General features: G+C 47.0%; 1 protein-coding gene across 1 annotated transcript in view; it reads right to left on the reverse strand.

Annotated features, from left to right (window-relative positions):
* The window catches only part of LOC126481437 (uncharacterized), a 198,077-nt gene that overhangs the window by 51,511 nt on the left and 131,569 nt on the right, over positions 1–14,997 (reverse strand). Inside the window, exon 2 of the mRNA XM_050105193.1 lies at positions 2,182–2,367. Within this exon, the coding sequence (XP_049961150.1) occupies positions 2,182–2,367 (186 nt within the window). The remainder of the gene's footprint in view (positions 1–2,181; positions 2,368–14,997) is intronic.

The following is a 14,997-nucleotide window of genomic DNA, read 5'->3' on the forward strand; positions in this document are numbered from 1 at the left end:
ATCACGGCATTTTGCCTGATTGGCAAGCCGATTCTGGACTGTGCGCCATTCGAATGGAAACTTCGTGATCGTCCCTTACAACACCATACGTCAGAAGATGACACGGAGGCAGAACCTTACCGAGGAGAATCTATACTGTTCTGGACAACATACATTGCCAACAGCGAGTACCGTGCCATCAACTAGATCGTTGCTACATTGATAGAACTGTTTACAGCGACTAAACAACACAGCAGTTTAAAACCATGTAGGTCGAGAGTCAGATTGAAATCGAAACACTTGCAGTTTCCACGACAGCAAAAGGTGTTTATTAGCTTCAATGTATGCTCACCAATCATCTCTCTATCATCAAGCGCCACCTCCAGCTCGCCATTGGCTCGATGTTTTTATGTGAAACTTGTTCTGACAAATCTCGTGTGGCCACACTAAGACGCAACGCTCGATTATGAATTCGGAAATGACCGATCATAATTTCATGCCCACAAAGGGGAACGCACGAGCAATCTGTTTTAAGCTCCCAGTACTAGCAGAATATCGTTATTGGTCATTGAGGATCACTACCTCTCAATTCAGCGGGACTTGCCTAGAGCTGCGCGCCGACTCACAAATCTTGCTTCAGCCATCTTGCAGAAACTGCATAAAAATTCAGCCCTTCCAGCCAATCAGACATGAGGAACAGAATACAGACATTCGGACTGGAGATCCCTTACTCCCACATACAACACCGCTTTTGTGCGTTCCGCTGCCAAAACTTCTTGTAATATCGTTAATGATGCTCCTTGAGTACCTGGAGGTAACGGAAACCCAAGGAGAAGCCGGCTACCTCTAAGCTAGCCTAATAGTTCCCGACCACAACAGTCAGCATATACTGCGTCCTCCCTTTCAACATAATTTATATGGAATAGAGATACCCAACGCACAAGCTACGGGCCTCAGAGAGAGAGCTTTCTAGCTGATTAGGCTCGGGGGAAACTCCGTACAACGCCAGCCCTTGCACAATTAACAGTTAAGATCACGTTCTCCAGCAACAGCAGTCCGTCAGGACAGATAAAAAACTTAGTTAAATCCCTGGTTGGAAGGTCATAGTGCGGTGTCTCTGATGTTGTAGAAACGGCACAATATTTCAACGAGACAGCTTGTTCATCATCTTCAGGCCTCACTGTGCAGTAGGCTGCAGGGTACATACACTCATGTTCATAAAAAAACAGTTTAAATGACTAGAGCTACGCCGTTCATATTTACAGGACTAGTACATTAAAATGTTCTGTAAAAATGATTAGCATTTCAGTCGCCGGCTGCGGTGGTTTAGCGGTTCTAGGCGCTAAATCCGGAACCGCGTTACTGCTACGGTCGCAGGTTCGAATCCTGCCTCGGGCATGGTTGTGTGTGATGTCCTTAGGTTACTTAGGTTTAAGTAGTTCTAAGTCTAGGGGACTGATGACCACAGATGTTAAGTCCCATAGTGCTCAGAGCCATTTGAACCATTTGAACTACACACCCAGATGGATACACAACATTCTCTCATGCCAATAATGCTCCTTCTTTCAAACTCACTGATCTGACGGTAAGGTTCGTGTGTACGTCGGCGAGCCATCCTGTACTTCTGCTCAAGTCACACTGATCCATTACGTTCTGTTTATAGCGACAAACGAGAGCCAAAGACACATTTTAACGGTAGGCGGTGTTGAGCCGCGATATCGATGTTGACCTTGAACCCGTGGGCTTACATGGTTCAAACGCCAATCTGCTGAACATAGTAATGTATATGTCCCGTGAGTATGAACGTCCTATCTCTAGTCGTTCAAGTGTTATGTTTCTTCTAAAAATGAGTGTCTGTAGATGTAGACTTTTGTGCCTGTTAAAACACTGTGCAGCTCCCACTGCAGCATCCGATGCAACCTGAGAACCCTTCAAGCAATTAGTACGTCGGAAATCTTCAAACACCGAAATAAAATCCATGCTCCAATTAAAATCTGAATCGGATAACTCTGCTTCCGAGTCCTTGTCCCATCCCGCTCCAGAATGATTTGTTTGTTGCAAAACGCTGACTGCGAAAGGGTGAACCGTCAGTATTTTTGCAACTCGAGACCACTGCTTTACTCGATCCAGAGAGGTGAAACGAACGATACAGTTACTAGCTACCTATAGCAAACAAAGAGTGTGTGCGATCGGCGGACCCACCTTGAAGATGAACTGCCCCATGTCGGATATGCGGCCCGGCGTGGAGGCCCTCTTGAAGCAGTGCAGGTAGTCCCTGGTGAGGACGAAGTAGCGCTCCTTCCAGCGCGAGAACAGCCGGTCCCGCTGCTGCCACAGCACGCCTCGCTTCAGCGCCGGCGAATCGTAGCCGGAGCCCGCGATCAGCGACTGGAAACACACGAACAAGCACACAGAGTTAGTCATCAGTCAAGAGGACACATTGCTAAACGTACATGACACCTCGAATGAAAGCTCTCTAAGTGCCTGAGGTGCGAGGTGCAGGGATGGAGAAGAGTTTGTACCTCTTTAATTCAGACGAATTTTGCACGAGAACGAGACATGCACTCGACCCCCTCCTTATCTACCAGCTAATTAATTATGAGCACAATGGTAACGGAAGGAAATGATGGTGGACCCTGCTAGCTAATAAAGTAAGGAGTGCACAATCACAATTTATTAGAAATTGTAATCTACTCAAAAAAAAGAGAACTTTATTGTGATGTGCGTACTGTAAGACCTTCGGTACACACACCATCAGATTATTGGACTTGTCGGTCTAACGAAGTAGGCGAGTGTCAGCAATATGTCTCGTGGTCTTATCGTGGCGTGTTTATCTTCTGCTGTAAGGTCAGACTATAGAAATTCCACTTGCACTCTTAGAGTAGCAGATTGACGGTGACCCACTTTAAACAGAACTTGATTAAATTTCACACACATTTATTAAAATAATAAAAACACATATTACGTAACTTGATTCTGGATGCTGTTTACAATTGACAATCTGAAGTTCCTTTGGTCTTGGTACGTTAATCTTATTCTCACATATCACTGATACTTGACAAAGTGTCTATTCATTTATCTTCATGGCTATGTACAGGAATATGGTAAGCTTATTAGGTGCAGACTAATGCAGACTGACTAATCGGAGGTCTGTACACTCGTTATAATACCTCGCGCGTTCTGGTATCACTGCGCGAGTGTGATCCGCGAGGAGGAAAGGTTCTACGTTAGCAGCAATCTCATTGGCTGCGTTACATATTAATACGCGGATCGGCGGAAGCAGAATTTGGTCCGTCTCTAAGACAGCGCCATCTCGTAGTGCGGTGACGGACGAGCGCTGCGCCTGCGCTGTTGTGCTTAACGGGGCGCGCTCTATTGGGAAAGTTGTCTACGCGCTGACTACGCGGAACTATGTACACAACATTTATCATAATAAACAAAAGGAAATGGGATTCTGCCTATATCTACGAAATGATATGCGGATTAAATATTACAATGAGATTTAAAATATACATCAGGACATAAATGCACATGATTGTCTACACACACAGTAAGTTAAAGGATAGGGTATACCAAATATTATGAGAATAAGAGTTGACTCGAGAACAAGGGGCTCCTACTCTGTGATGCAATAGATTCACGATAATGACTGGAGGTCCCAATGAATCAAATATTAATCTCCCGACTATATAGCAGTATCGCAATTGGCAGTGAGAGCTCAAATGGGATCACATGGAGAAACAAGCAAGGTGGCCTTGTAGCAAAGCGAGCGCGCGTTCTGCTGAGGGATTCAGTATGAAATTGACAAGGTCATACAACTCTGGAGCCGCAAAATACTGAACTAGTACTGAAATCAGCTGCACGTCGTCGGTAGGCAGCGTCCTGATGATGTAGGCGCCGACTTCTGCCATGCACCAACCAAGTGTCAACGCCTGGCCGCGAAGGCTGTCCGAGTGTTCTAAGTTCTTCCGAAAAAGAGCGACCAAGTCGAAAGACCGTCCGACTCCGACTACGATCAGATCCCGAATCCCCCTCTGCAATGCGGTGCAAGCAGCGAAGCCAACATTGCTCTACTCTTTCCCCCTCCTCTAAAACTGCGCATCAGCATTCAGTTCTGATTCCAAAATTCCCCCACACTGTTTCAGAACATCATTCGCGCCAATAGCGATCGTTCCCTCCAATTTCGAGCAGGGCTTTATGACGTCAACTAGCCTCAGTTTCAGTTGACCAATCATGCCTCTGCTATTCAGCTGAGGGCACTGAACTTGCCGTTTGACCGGCTAAGAAAATAACCTGCCTAGACCACCGGCCATCCGGTGCCAGACAGTCGCACTCAGCACGGCACAGTCCACAAGTTTTCTCCAAATCAAGAGGACAATGCAATCAGTCGGTGCCAGGAATCCTCGTTCCGGACGCACCGGAACGGTAAACAAACTGCGGCGACACTCAGATGTCTCGCAGGTCGTTTTGCCCTGCATACAATAGACGAAACTCGTCCGACGTCAGTCGTTCCGCCAGGCGCTTAAACCTATTGTAGGAACCCCTCAGAATTTAGGTAAGTGCAGCCCCCAACCGGAAATGCCGTGTGCCGCGTTCTCCGATGCTCGCCTCGCACAGGCCACCCAAGAAAGTAAATGGTTCAAATGCCTCTGAGCACTATGGGCCTCAACTTCTGAGGTCATTAGTCCCCTAGAACTTAGAACTAGTTAAACCTAACAAACCTAAGGACATCACACACATCCATGCCCGAGGCAGGATTTGAACCTGCGACCGTAGCGGTCTCGCGGTTCCAGACTGCAGCGCCTAGAACCGCACGGCCACTTCGGCCGGCCAAGAAAGAAAAAGAACATGTTTAGGAATCAAGTGAAAAGTATTTTTCATCTCTCAGTACAAATACTCTCATTACAATAACCTTTTTTAGTCTGTTACTATCGTGCAATGACCTAGAACATTGATAAAATTGGTGAAAATGAGAGGAGACATGCAAAAGAGGGCATGGAACCTCTCAGAGGTTTGCCGGCCGTTGTCACCGTGCGGTTCTAGGCGCTTCAGTCTGGAACCGCGTGACCGCTACGGTCGCGGGTTCGATCCTGCCTCGGGCATGGATGTGTGTGATGTCCTTAGGTTAGTTAGGTTTAAGTAGTTCTAAGTTCTAGGGGACTGATGACCTCAGATGTTAAGTCCGAAAGTGCTCAGAGCCATTCAGAGGTTTCTGGGCCGATCTTAAACCGACGCTATCTGTTAGCGTAATAGATTCCTACGAAAGGTTCTGCCTGATTAAAAACGTGTGCCACCGGACCAGGAATCGAACCTGGGACCATTGCCTTTCGTAGATTACGGGATTAGCACGCCTGGTAGGATGTTATTGTATCTGTCGGCAACAATTTATTTCCAGTACCACGGAATACCAGAGATGTACAATAGTTTCTTTTATTTCTGTTTCCCGACTCGGAGAAGCCCTCTTGTGTCGCACTTTTGTCCAAAGCAGGAATACCACTTCCTGAAACCCCTCTTCCCGCCCCCTCCTCCGAACAACCCGACCTCATATTCACCTCGTATCGCCCAAGGAGATATAATGCTCTTCCATGAGCTTAAATCAGCCCTCAATGGAGAGCGTTTTAAGGCAGTTGAATTGATTCAACGGACTGTGATCACTACTTCGAATAACAGTCCAGTTGAATATTTTGCGAGAAAATGTAAAATAAGACCAGTAACCAGTACTCTAGCAGCGACAACACCGACTCGGCCTGAGCTAACTGCTGCCACAATACAGCACCGCTGCTCAGTCGTTGCTATGGTGCTGGTTATTCAACGGGTTTTGCTGTTCCGAATAACACATATCGATAAAATGAATATCGAAGCAGATTAATTTTGAGCGCTTAATCGAATGGGAACATAAAACACCTTTAAAAATCACTATGTTTGCAACGCTAAAAAAACCGATTATTTCCATCGACACCAGAATTCGAACGAAAGACGTGATGACAAGTATTTGTTTGGGATGACTCAAATCACAAGTTGCAATAACGAAATCGCAAATATCTCCCGAGTAAACAAAATATGTGATGGGAGATCCTGGTGGGGCTAGGTGAGACACTTCAATAAAAATAAATGGCAAGGAGTACCAAGGATTAGAAGGAACCTGTCTTGACAATCACCAATCAAATTAGAACTACGGAACTGGCTTAGGAAACAGCACGCAGGATATTGGACCTAGTTCCACAAACAAAAACATGGTAAGGTAATGATGCCCAAGACATGTTTTAAAAGAAGCTCTGTAATCCTGGGATTGAACAGGAAAGAGATCAAACTCATGATTGGATTGATGACCGGCCATGGGAACTTCAAAAAACACCTACACACAATGGGTATAATCGAAGAGGAACCTAAATGTAAAATCTGTGATGAAGGTGAATAAACTGCATCACACTTAATCTTTGAATGCATGGCATTGGAGAGTAAAAGATACAGAATCTTCGGGACAACTAGACCTGAAGAAATTGTGTCTAACGAAAAACTGGTAGAGGGACTCCTTGCACTATTTAAGGGCATTGGTTGGCTTTACTAGATATACAGGGAGCTATACCGCACAATAAACCTAGTTTCGGTGCAGGCAGTGGCGGGTTAGACCTTTAGGTCTCCTGTTAAAATCAATCAATCAACCAAGAAGTGGAAATGTTTTGAGATTTATATTCGAAAAGAACAGTAGATAACAAGAAAACAGCAAAAATTCAAGAAAGGACAGCAAACGGAAACCTATGTTCTTATTCGTTGCAGAATACATTCAGGTCAATAAATGTTAGCAGGAATACAAAAAGGCAAATATATTTGACTATATTATGATCTATAGTAAAGCTTGGATCGGAAGGCTGGGTGCTGACTAGAAAGGTTCAAAATGGTTCAAATGGCTCTGAGCACCATGGGACTTAACATCTGGGGTCATCAGTCCCGTAGAACTTAGAACTACTTAAACCTAACTAACCTTAGGACATCACACACATCCATGCCCGAGGCAGGATTCGAACCTGCGACCGTAGCTGTCGTGCGGTTCCAGACTGAAGCGCCTAGAACCGGTCGGCCACACCGGCCGGCCACTAGGAAGGAAGAATAATGGTTGTTGAGAAAGGAAAAGAGGATTTTGAGATAGATATTTGGGTTCAAAAATGGCTCTGAGCACTATGGGACTCAACATCTTAGGTCATAAGTCCCCTAGAACTTAGAACTACTTAAATCTAACTAACCTAAGGACATCACACACACCCATGCCTGAGGCAGGATTCGAACCTGCGACCGTAGCAGCCTCGCGGTTCCGGACTGCAGCGCCAGAACCGCACGGCCACCGCGGCCGGCTAGATATTTGGGGCAGTGAGAGACGCAGGGTGCTGGAGAATGAGGATCAACGCAGAATGCAGTCACTTCTTGGACAGATGAATATTGTAGTAAAAATTAAGCAAAGAAGAATAATACGCACTGGTCTTGTACAGAAAATGCCAGAAACTCAAAGTGTTAAGAAAGTGGTCATAGGAAAGCCCGAGGGAAGAAGGAGACGGGGAAGATCCAGGAAAAGCCGGCCGCTGTGGCCAAGCAGTTCTAGGCGCTTTAGTCCGCAACCGCGCTGCTGCTACGGTCGCAGGTTCGAATCCTGCCTCGGGCATGGATGTGTGTGATGTCCTTAGGTTAGTTAGGTTTAAGTAGTTCTAAGTCTAGGGTACTGATGACCTCAGATGTTTAGTAGCATAGTGCTTAGAGCTTTTTGAACCAGGATCCAGGAAAAGGTGGCTCGAAGATACGGAAGAGGACCTCAAAGCAAATGGGAATCAGGAATTGGCGAAAGAGAGAAAAGGACTGAGAAGAACGGAGGCACGTAAAAAAGGAGACCAAGATTCTACTCGGACTGTAGCGCCGACCAGTAAGCAAATATCTGCCGAAACACAAGAGAACCTAGTTTGGCTCACGATGTGTCACCTTGTCTTTTCAGATAGTCGAGGGACTCATGTGAGGCTTCATTATTGTCTAAGTCGGTTTGGCAGCCAAAAGTAATGGAGGGATGATACTTGTTCCAGTATCACGTAGTCACGGACGTGAAGGATAGAGAGTGGTGTGGTGTGTCGTGTCGTCCTCTTGCGAGTTTCGTTAGAAGCACTGAGGGGAGGGGAGGTTGCAACTGAGCCACTGTACCTCGCAGCCCCCCCCCCCCCTCCCCCACGACAGTGGAGAGCTCTCGGCAAGTGTGGCAGCGCGCGTTCTCGCTGCAAGGGCACTCCCCAGACAGCTGACTACGCGCTTCTTCTACTTATGCGGGGCGAGACGCCAGGGCTCCGACAGTCAGCAGCTTCCGTACGAGTAGCGAGGGGGAGATATCACTGGTGCGACAGGGGCGCAGGAAGCACCCGCTGCATGCTAGACTCGCTGCTCAACACACTTGGAAAAGTTGAGGCCCGATACAAGTGGCATCTTTTACTTATGGCTGGGGATGTGCGGAGGCGCCTCAATAACCGTACTCCGATTGTGGCTACACAACTTCACTGCTGACCATTAAAACTGCAACAATGTAAAGGCGGCATGCGACAGACAGGAACGCAGTGTGCTAAATGATTCGATATGCAAATGATTAGCAATCCGCTACCGTCGCACGAATTAGGTAGCGGCTAGGTCATCTACCAGGTGGTTATAATGAAACTTTTCTTATTTAACGCGTTATAACACGGAAACTAATTACCGTACGAGTACCAAATTTGGTAGCATTAATGTCCAGGACACGGGGAGGAGAAACACTGCAGAATCAATTCAACTGAAACACTTTAAATGTGCTGCTATGGTACATCATACCATTACATACCCGTACCATTACTGTTACAAAAGGGGCTCAATAGGGCACCCATCAGTGGCCAGAAGAGTCAAAAAGCGCAGGATTGCTTTCTGCACAGCAGAACGAAGCATGTCCGTAGGTATGCTGGCTACCTCTCTTGATATGCTGCGCTTCAGATCAGCACTTGTGTGAATGTTCCTCTGGTAAACCATGTCCTTCACGTAGCCCCACAACCAGAAATCACAGGGAGTGAGATCAGCTGATCGTGCTGCTCAAGCATTTGGAAACGATCGGCTGATAATTCGATCGTTTCCAAATGTGTTTCAGAGAAGCAAGTGTACATCACGAGTGGAGTTCAATGCGTCTCTCTCCTACAGGGTTTGACACGCTGGTGAAGCATATCACAGTAACGACGGCCAGTCGCACTGCACGTCTTCGGTCCTTGGGTACCAACATGTCTCAAAAAGAATGGACCAATGATGAACGTAGAACGTAGTCGAGAAGCTACACCATACGATGACACGTTCACCATACAGAGGAGCTCCATACACAGTGACTGGAGGTGAAGGTCGCCACCCTCGGCAGTTCTGTGTGTCCACCTTACCGTCAGACAAAAATGAGCTTCGTCTGACCATAGGATGGTCCAGGCCAAACCCTAGTCAACTTCAATCCTTGCGAGAAAGTGGAGAGCGAAGTCAACACGTCGTTGTGCGTCCTGTGGTGCAGGCTGCTGTACGATATGGGTCTTGTACGGATACCATTTGAGAATGGTTCGAAGTACCTTCCGTACAGTGAATCACGGGATGTTCAACTGTCGTGACACAGCACGCGCACTGCCTGACGATCGGGAATTGCAAGCAGCGTTGTCTGTCGTAGGAAAAGAAACAATCTATGGTGTAACCGGTCGTCGGCCTCTTCCCGGAATTATGCCCAGTTCTCCAGTTGGTATGAACTTCTTCATTGTGCTCCGTACAGCGGGTGGAGAAAGAGGACCCTTCCGTTATCCTTTCAGCCGGCGATATTCTCGAAGTGCAGTTGCAACATTTCTGTTGTTTCGATAATAGAGCTTCACCAGTAATTCCATGCTCCTTTTGTCCAGGCTCATGTTGACACGTCAACGAGTGCACTGCGACTGCTCTGACGCGTGAGACTATGAATCACGATGACTGATCACGGCACCTGGCGGCCACAGTTGTAACTGAACGGTGGCAGCGTGACGTGTGGAAATCATGCACCTCATGCTCTGGACATTAATGCTACCAAGTTAGGTACTCGTAAGGTAACTAGTTTCCGGGTTACAACGTGTTAATTACGGAAAGTTTAATTACAACCACCCACTATATTCTGTACAAAAGCAGAGAAACAGCGGATTTCTAATTTGGAAACCACGTTTCAATGACGATTACTTGCGCGAAGATCGTATTACGCCTCGCGGAAAAAGTTGTCGGAATTCTACAACAGCAGGACTATGACCTATCGAGATGCGGTTTATCGTTCCGCTACAGTCGCTGCTTTTCGTTTGTCAGGATCCCACGACTATCAAACGAATATGGAATCGACGACGTCAGAAGGGCCGTCTCGGCGCCAAGCTGACTGTCTGTGGCGCCCGTGACGACAAACTTATTGTTCGCAAGGGTGCAGGATCGTTTATCCACGTCAGCAAGTGGGCTCGTTTGCAACAAGAAAAATGCCTGCGACGTGTGCAGCACCTCGTCTCCAAGGCGACCGTTGTTGCGGCTTGCCGCTGAAAATACACTGCTGGAAATTGAAATAAGAACACCGTTAATTCATTGTCCCAGGAAGGGGAAACTTTAGTGACACATTCCTGGGGTCAGATACATGATCACACTGACAGAACCACAGGCACATAGACACAGGCAACAGAGCATGCACAATGTCGGCACTAGTACAGTGTATATCCACCTTTCGCAGCAATGCAGGCTGCTATTCTCCCATGGAGACGATCGTAGAGATGCTGGATGTAGTCCTGTGGAACGGCTTGCCATGCCATTTCCACCCGGCGCCTCAGTTGGACCAGCGTTCGTGCTGGACGTGCAGACCGCGTGAGACGACGCTTCATCCAGTCCCAAACATGCTCAATGGGGGACAGATCCGGAGATCTTGCTGGCCAGGGTAGTTGACTTACACCTTCTAGAGCACGTTGGGTGGCACGGGATACATGCGGACGTGCATTGTCCTGTTGGAACAGCAAGTTCCCTTGCCGGTCTAGGAATGGTAGAACGATGGGTTCGATGACGGTTTGGATGTACCGTGCACTATTCAGTGCCCCTCGACGATCACCAGTGGTGTACGGCCAGTGTAGGACATCGCTCCCCACACCATGATGCCGGGTGTTGGCCCTGTGTGCCTCGGTCGTATGCAGTCCTGATTGTGGCGCTCACCTGCACGGCGCCAAACACGCATACGACCATCATTGGCACCAAGGCAGAAGCGACTCTCATCGCTGAAGACGACACGTCTCCATTCGTCCCTCCATTCACGCCTGTCGCGACACCACTGGAGGCGGGCTGCACGATGTTGGGGCGTGAGCGGAAGACGGCCTAACGGTGTGCGGGTCCGTAGCCCAGCTTCATGGAGACGGTTGCGAATGGTCCTCGCCGATATCCCAGGAGCGACAGTGTCCCTAATTTGCTGGGAAGTGGCGGTGCGGTCCCCCACGGCACTGCGTAGGATCCTACGTTCTTGGCGTGCATCCGTGCATCGCTGCGGTCCGGTCCCAGGTCGACGGGCACGTGCACCTTCCGCCGACCACTGGCGACAACATCGATGTACTGTGGAGACCTCACGCCCCACGTGTTGAGCAATTCGGCGGTACGTCCACCCGGCCTCCCGCATGCCCACTATACGCCCTCGCTCAAAGTCCGTCAACTGCACATACGGTTCACGTCCACGCTGTCGCGGCATGCTACCAGTGTTAAAGACTGCGATGGAGCTCCGTGTGCCACGGCAAACTGGCTGACACTGACGGCGGCGGTGCACAAATGCTGCGCAGCTAGCGCCATTCGACGGCCAACACCGCGGTTCCTGGTGTGTCCGCTGTGCCGTGCGTGTGATCATTGCTTGTACAGCCCTCTCGCAGTGTCCGGAGCAAGTATGGTGGGTCTGACACACCGGTGTCAATGTGTTCTTTTTTCCATTTCCAGGAGTGTATCTGGTTATGGGTTATCGGGAGACGCCGCCACTCGCCAGCCACTGCGATTGATGAGCTCTAGCACAAAGCCGTCGCAGCATGGAATGACGTACCCGTAATCAGTCATCCATGATCAGATCGATTCGACGCCCTGCCGCTGCCAGAGTTGGTAGCTCTTTGTGCTAAATTTCGCACCCCAGTACACACCGAAATCATCCAAATCTGTGTTAATGTGTTCTTCCTAATATACTGTATACGCACAACAAGTAAAATTTCGTTACTATCTTTCCTGAGGTTGCAACTGTAATTTGTACTTAAATCTTTCTACAAGGACCTCCTGAAAAGTAATGCCTCCGAATTTTTGTGTGTGAAAACCCTTAAAACTTTTTAAATAAAACAAACGTTTCAACATTCTACATCCTTATTCTTCATGCCTACGTATTTGCTTCGAATTGTAGCGTGTAACACGGCGGTGTGAAAAGCAACGATGTCGGTACGCGAGTAACAGCGTGATGTAATAGAATATCGAATTCGAAGAGTCCGTCCGCATGTGGAGCATCGTCTCCTTCAGCATGTCAATGCGAAACCACGCAAAAGCGCTGCAACGTCCCTAGCAATCCGACGTCTTGTGTTCACCGTCATCGATCATCTTCCAAACAGTTCCGTCTTGGCTCCGTCCGATTTTCACCTGTTAAAAAAACAAAAAAAACTAGGACCTCACTTTGATAGAGATGAAGCAACGCAAGAAGTAACGTTGTGGTTGCGTTCAGCAAGGTCAAACATTCTGCAGTGACGGTATCAACAAACTGATATCTCGTTGCGAGAAATGTGTTCGTCGCTAGGGTGACTATGCTGAGAAATAAATATGCAGACATGAAGCATAAAGATGCCGAATTTTACTAGCGTTTGTTTTACATAAAAAGCTTTAAGAGTTCTTAAATAAAAATTGGAAAGCATTATTTTTCAGCGTGCCCTCGTACAATGAAAATATTCAATACAACCACTTTACTATTGACATAGACTGCTTCATATCACCGTGTTTGTCTCTGTTGCGATTTCATCCGTAGAAACAGATAGATAATGCACAGCATATCTATCCCGCTGACTGTTGTTAGAACATTCAACACAGAATTCCAGTTGTACGGTTAGTTCAAAATCTGCCCCACGTATTCTTTCGAGAACTGTCTTCTTTCTCCCTATGACGACAGCATGCAGAATCACAGGAGCATTGTCAGATACGCAGTATCAATATCATTTAGTACCGAAGTTTTTACTCTTTCATATATTGAAGCGAATCGTGGATTTGAGAAAACTGGAGAAGAAGAGAATCGAAGCGTTTCGGATGTGGAATTACACAAAGATGCTGAAAATTAAGGTGTCTCCGCATAATCTACCAGAAGAGGAATATGTGGAAAACAAAGACTAGAAAAAGGGATAGAATGTATTAAACTATCGGGGAATAACCTCCACGCTACTATAGAGAGCTGCAGAGGGCAAAATCTGCAGCAGAAGACCGAGACTGGAATGCATCCAATGATTAACCGAGGACGTTGGACTCCGAGATGAAGAGGTTGGTACAAGAGAAGAAATCATGGCACACCGCATCAAACCAACGGAAGACTGATGAGAATTCAGGAGAGCGGTTCAGAAATGATACAAATGTTTACTGAAATGGCTGACGTTAGCGAATATTTTATACCAGCAACCAATTTTATAAACCTAGAATATTTCAAATAGAGGCGAGTTACGATTGCTTCTTTCTGAGAATCAAAGGTGATATTCACGTGATCCACTCTCGCAGAACAAAAGTAGATAAAAGACTATAGATGTGATCAGCGATGAAATATGCTGTACTTCGATAAACAGTCATACGCACATGTCATGCATAGCTTATCACTGCACTGCAAGCGTCTACTAACAATAGACCTGGTTGATCCACTTCTGACCAAAAGATTTCCGCTGTGCTGCTAACCCAAAATTGAACACATCGCTCCTTAACAACGGAGGAGGTCAAGTTAATCATCTTTTGTTTTAATGTTTGCGACGAAGAAAACAGTTATCTCTCATTGCAAAAGTGAATAAAATATCAAATTACCGATGCACGATAACATGAAGACTATCTGCTGCAGACGCAGCGTAGGTTTTGAATACAGTGACAGATAATGAATGCAGACGCCAGTCACTGTCTCCGTTGACACACGTGCTTTCCTCGTCACGTGGTAACTTACATAACCACAGGAAAGCAGGTCGTCTCTGACAGTCGATAAACGAGGCAGTTACACCTGTCGAAATATTTAGCGGCAGTAATCAACTCTCCACATACCAGGACGACAGAGTACACGTCACGGCCAGCCGCTGTAGCCGAGCGGTTCTAGGCGCTTGAGTCCGGAACCGCGCTGCTGCTACGGTCGCAGGTTCGAATCCTGCCTCGGGCATGGATGTGTGTGATGTCCTTAGGTTAGTTAGGTTTAAGTAGTTCTAAGTCTAGGGGACTGATTACCTCAGATGTTAAGTCCCATAGTGCTCAGAGCCATTTGAACTACACTTCACGAAAACCGAGCTTGGCGCACTGTGTAAACGCCTCGCTCTCGAGAATAAGATTCAGAATGACTACGCCGTAGCGGGTATAAAGTTAGACGTTGCGTATCTTCAACTTCTCTTAGAATTTTGTCTCTGTTTTACAGCTTGCGTAACTGCGTGGAACGTAATTAACTTACAGCAGTCCCTCCATTCGTAGTCAGCTGTTTATAGCGCGAATATGACACATGATTCGTCTGAGCTGTGTGCCACTCCCGACGTGCAGCTTAATCCACTGGTCATATCTCCTCGGATATTGCCACAGGTTCATTATTCTATGCATGGTCGACAAGGAGTTCGAATTTAGAAAATTTCAAGCTGCGCTTGGTTTTGCAAAATCTCACGAAAACATGAAAGAAGCTCACCAATTCTGGGATATTTTTGGTGTAAGTGAATAACTACCTGTAATTGCAGATATAATACATATTGTCCTTCTGCATGTTTGCTGTACAAGCACTTTAGGACCGCAATAGGAAAAAAG

The sequence above is a fragment of the Schistocerca serialis genome, chromosome 5 (genome assembly GCF_023864345.2).
Source record: "Schistocerca serialis cubense isolate TAMUIC-IGC-003099 chromosome 5, iqSchSeri2.2, whole genome shotgun sequence".
NCBI classification, from domain to species: Eukaryota; Metazoa; Arthropoda; class Insecta; order Orthoptera; family Acrididae; genus Schistocerca; species Schistocerca serialis.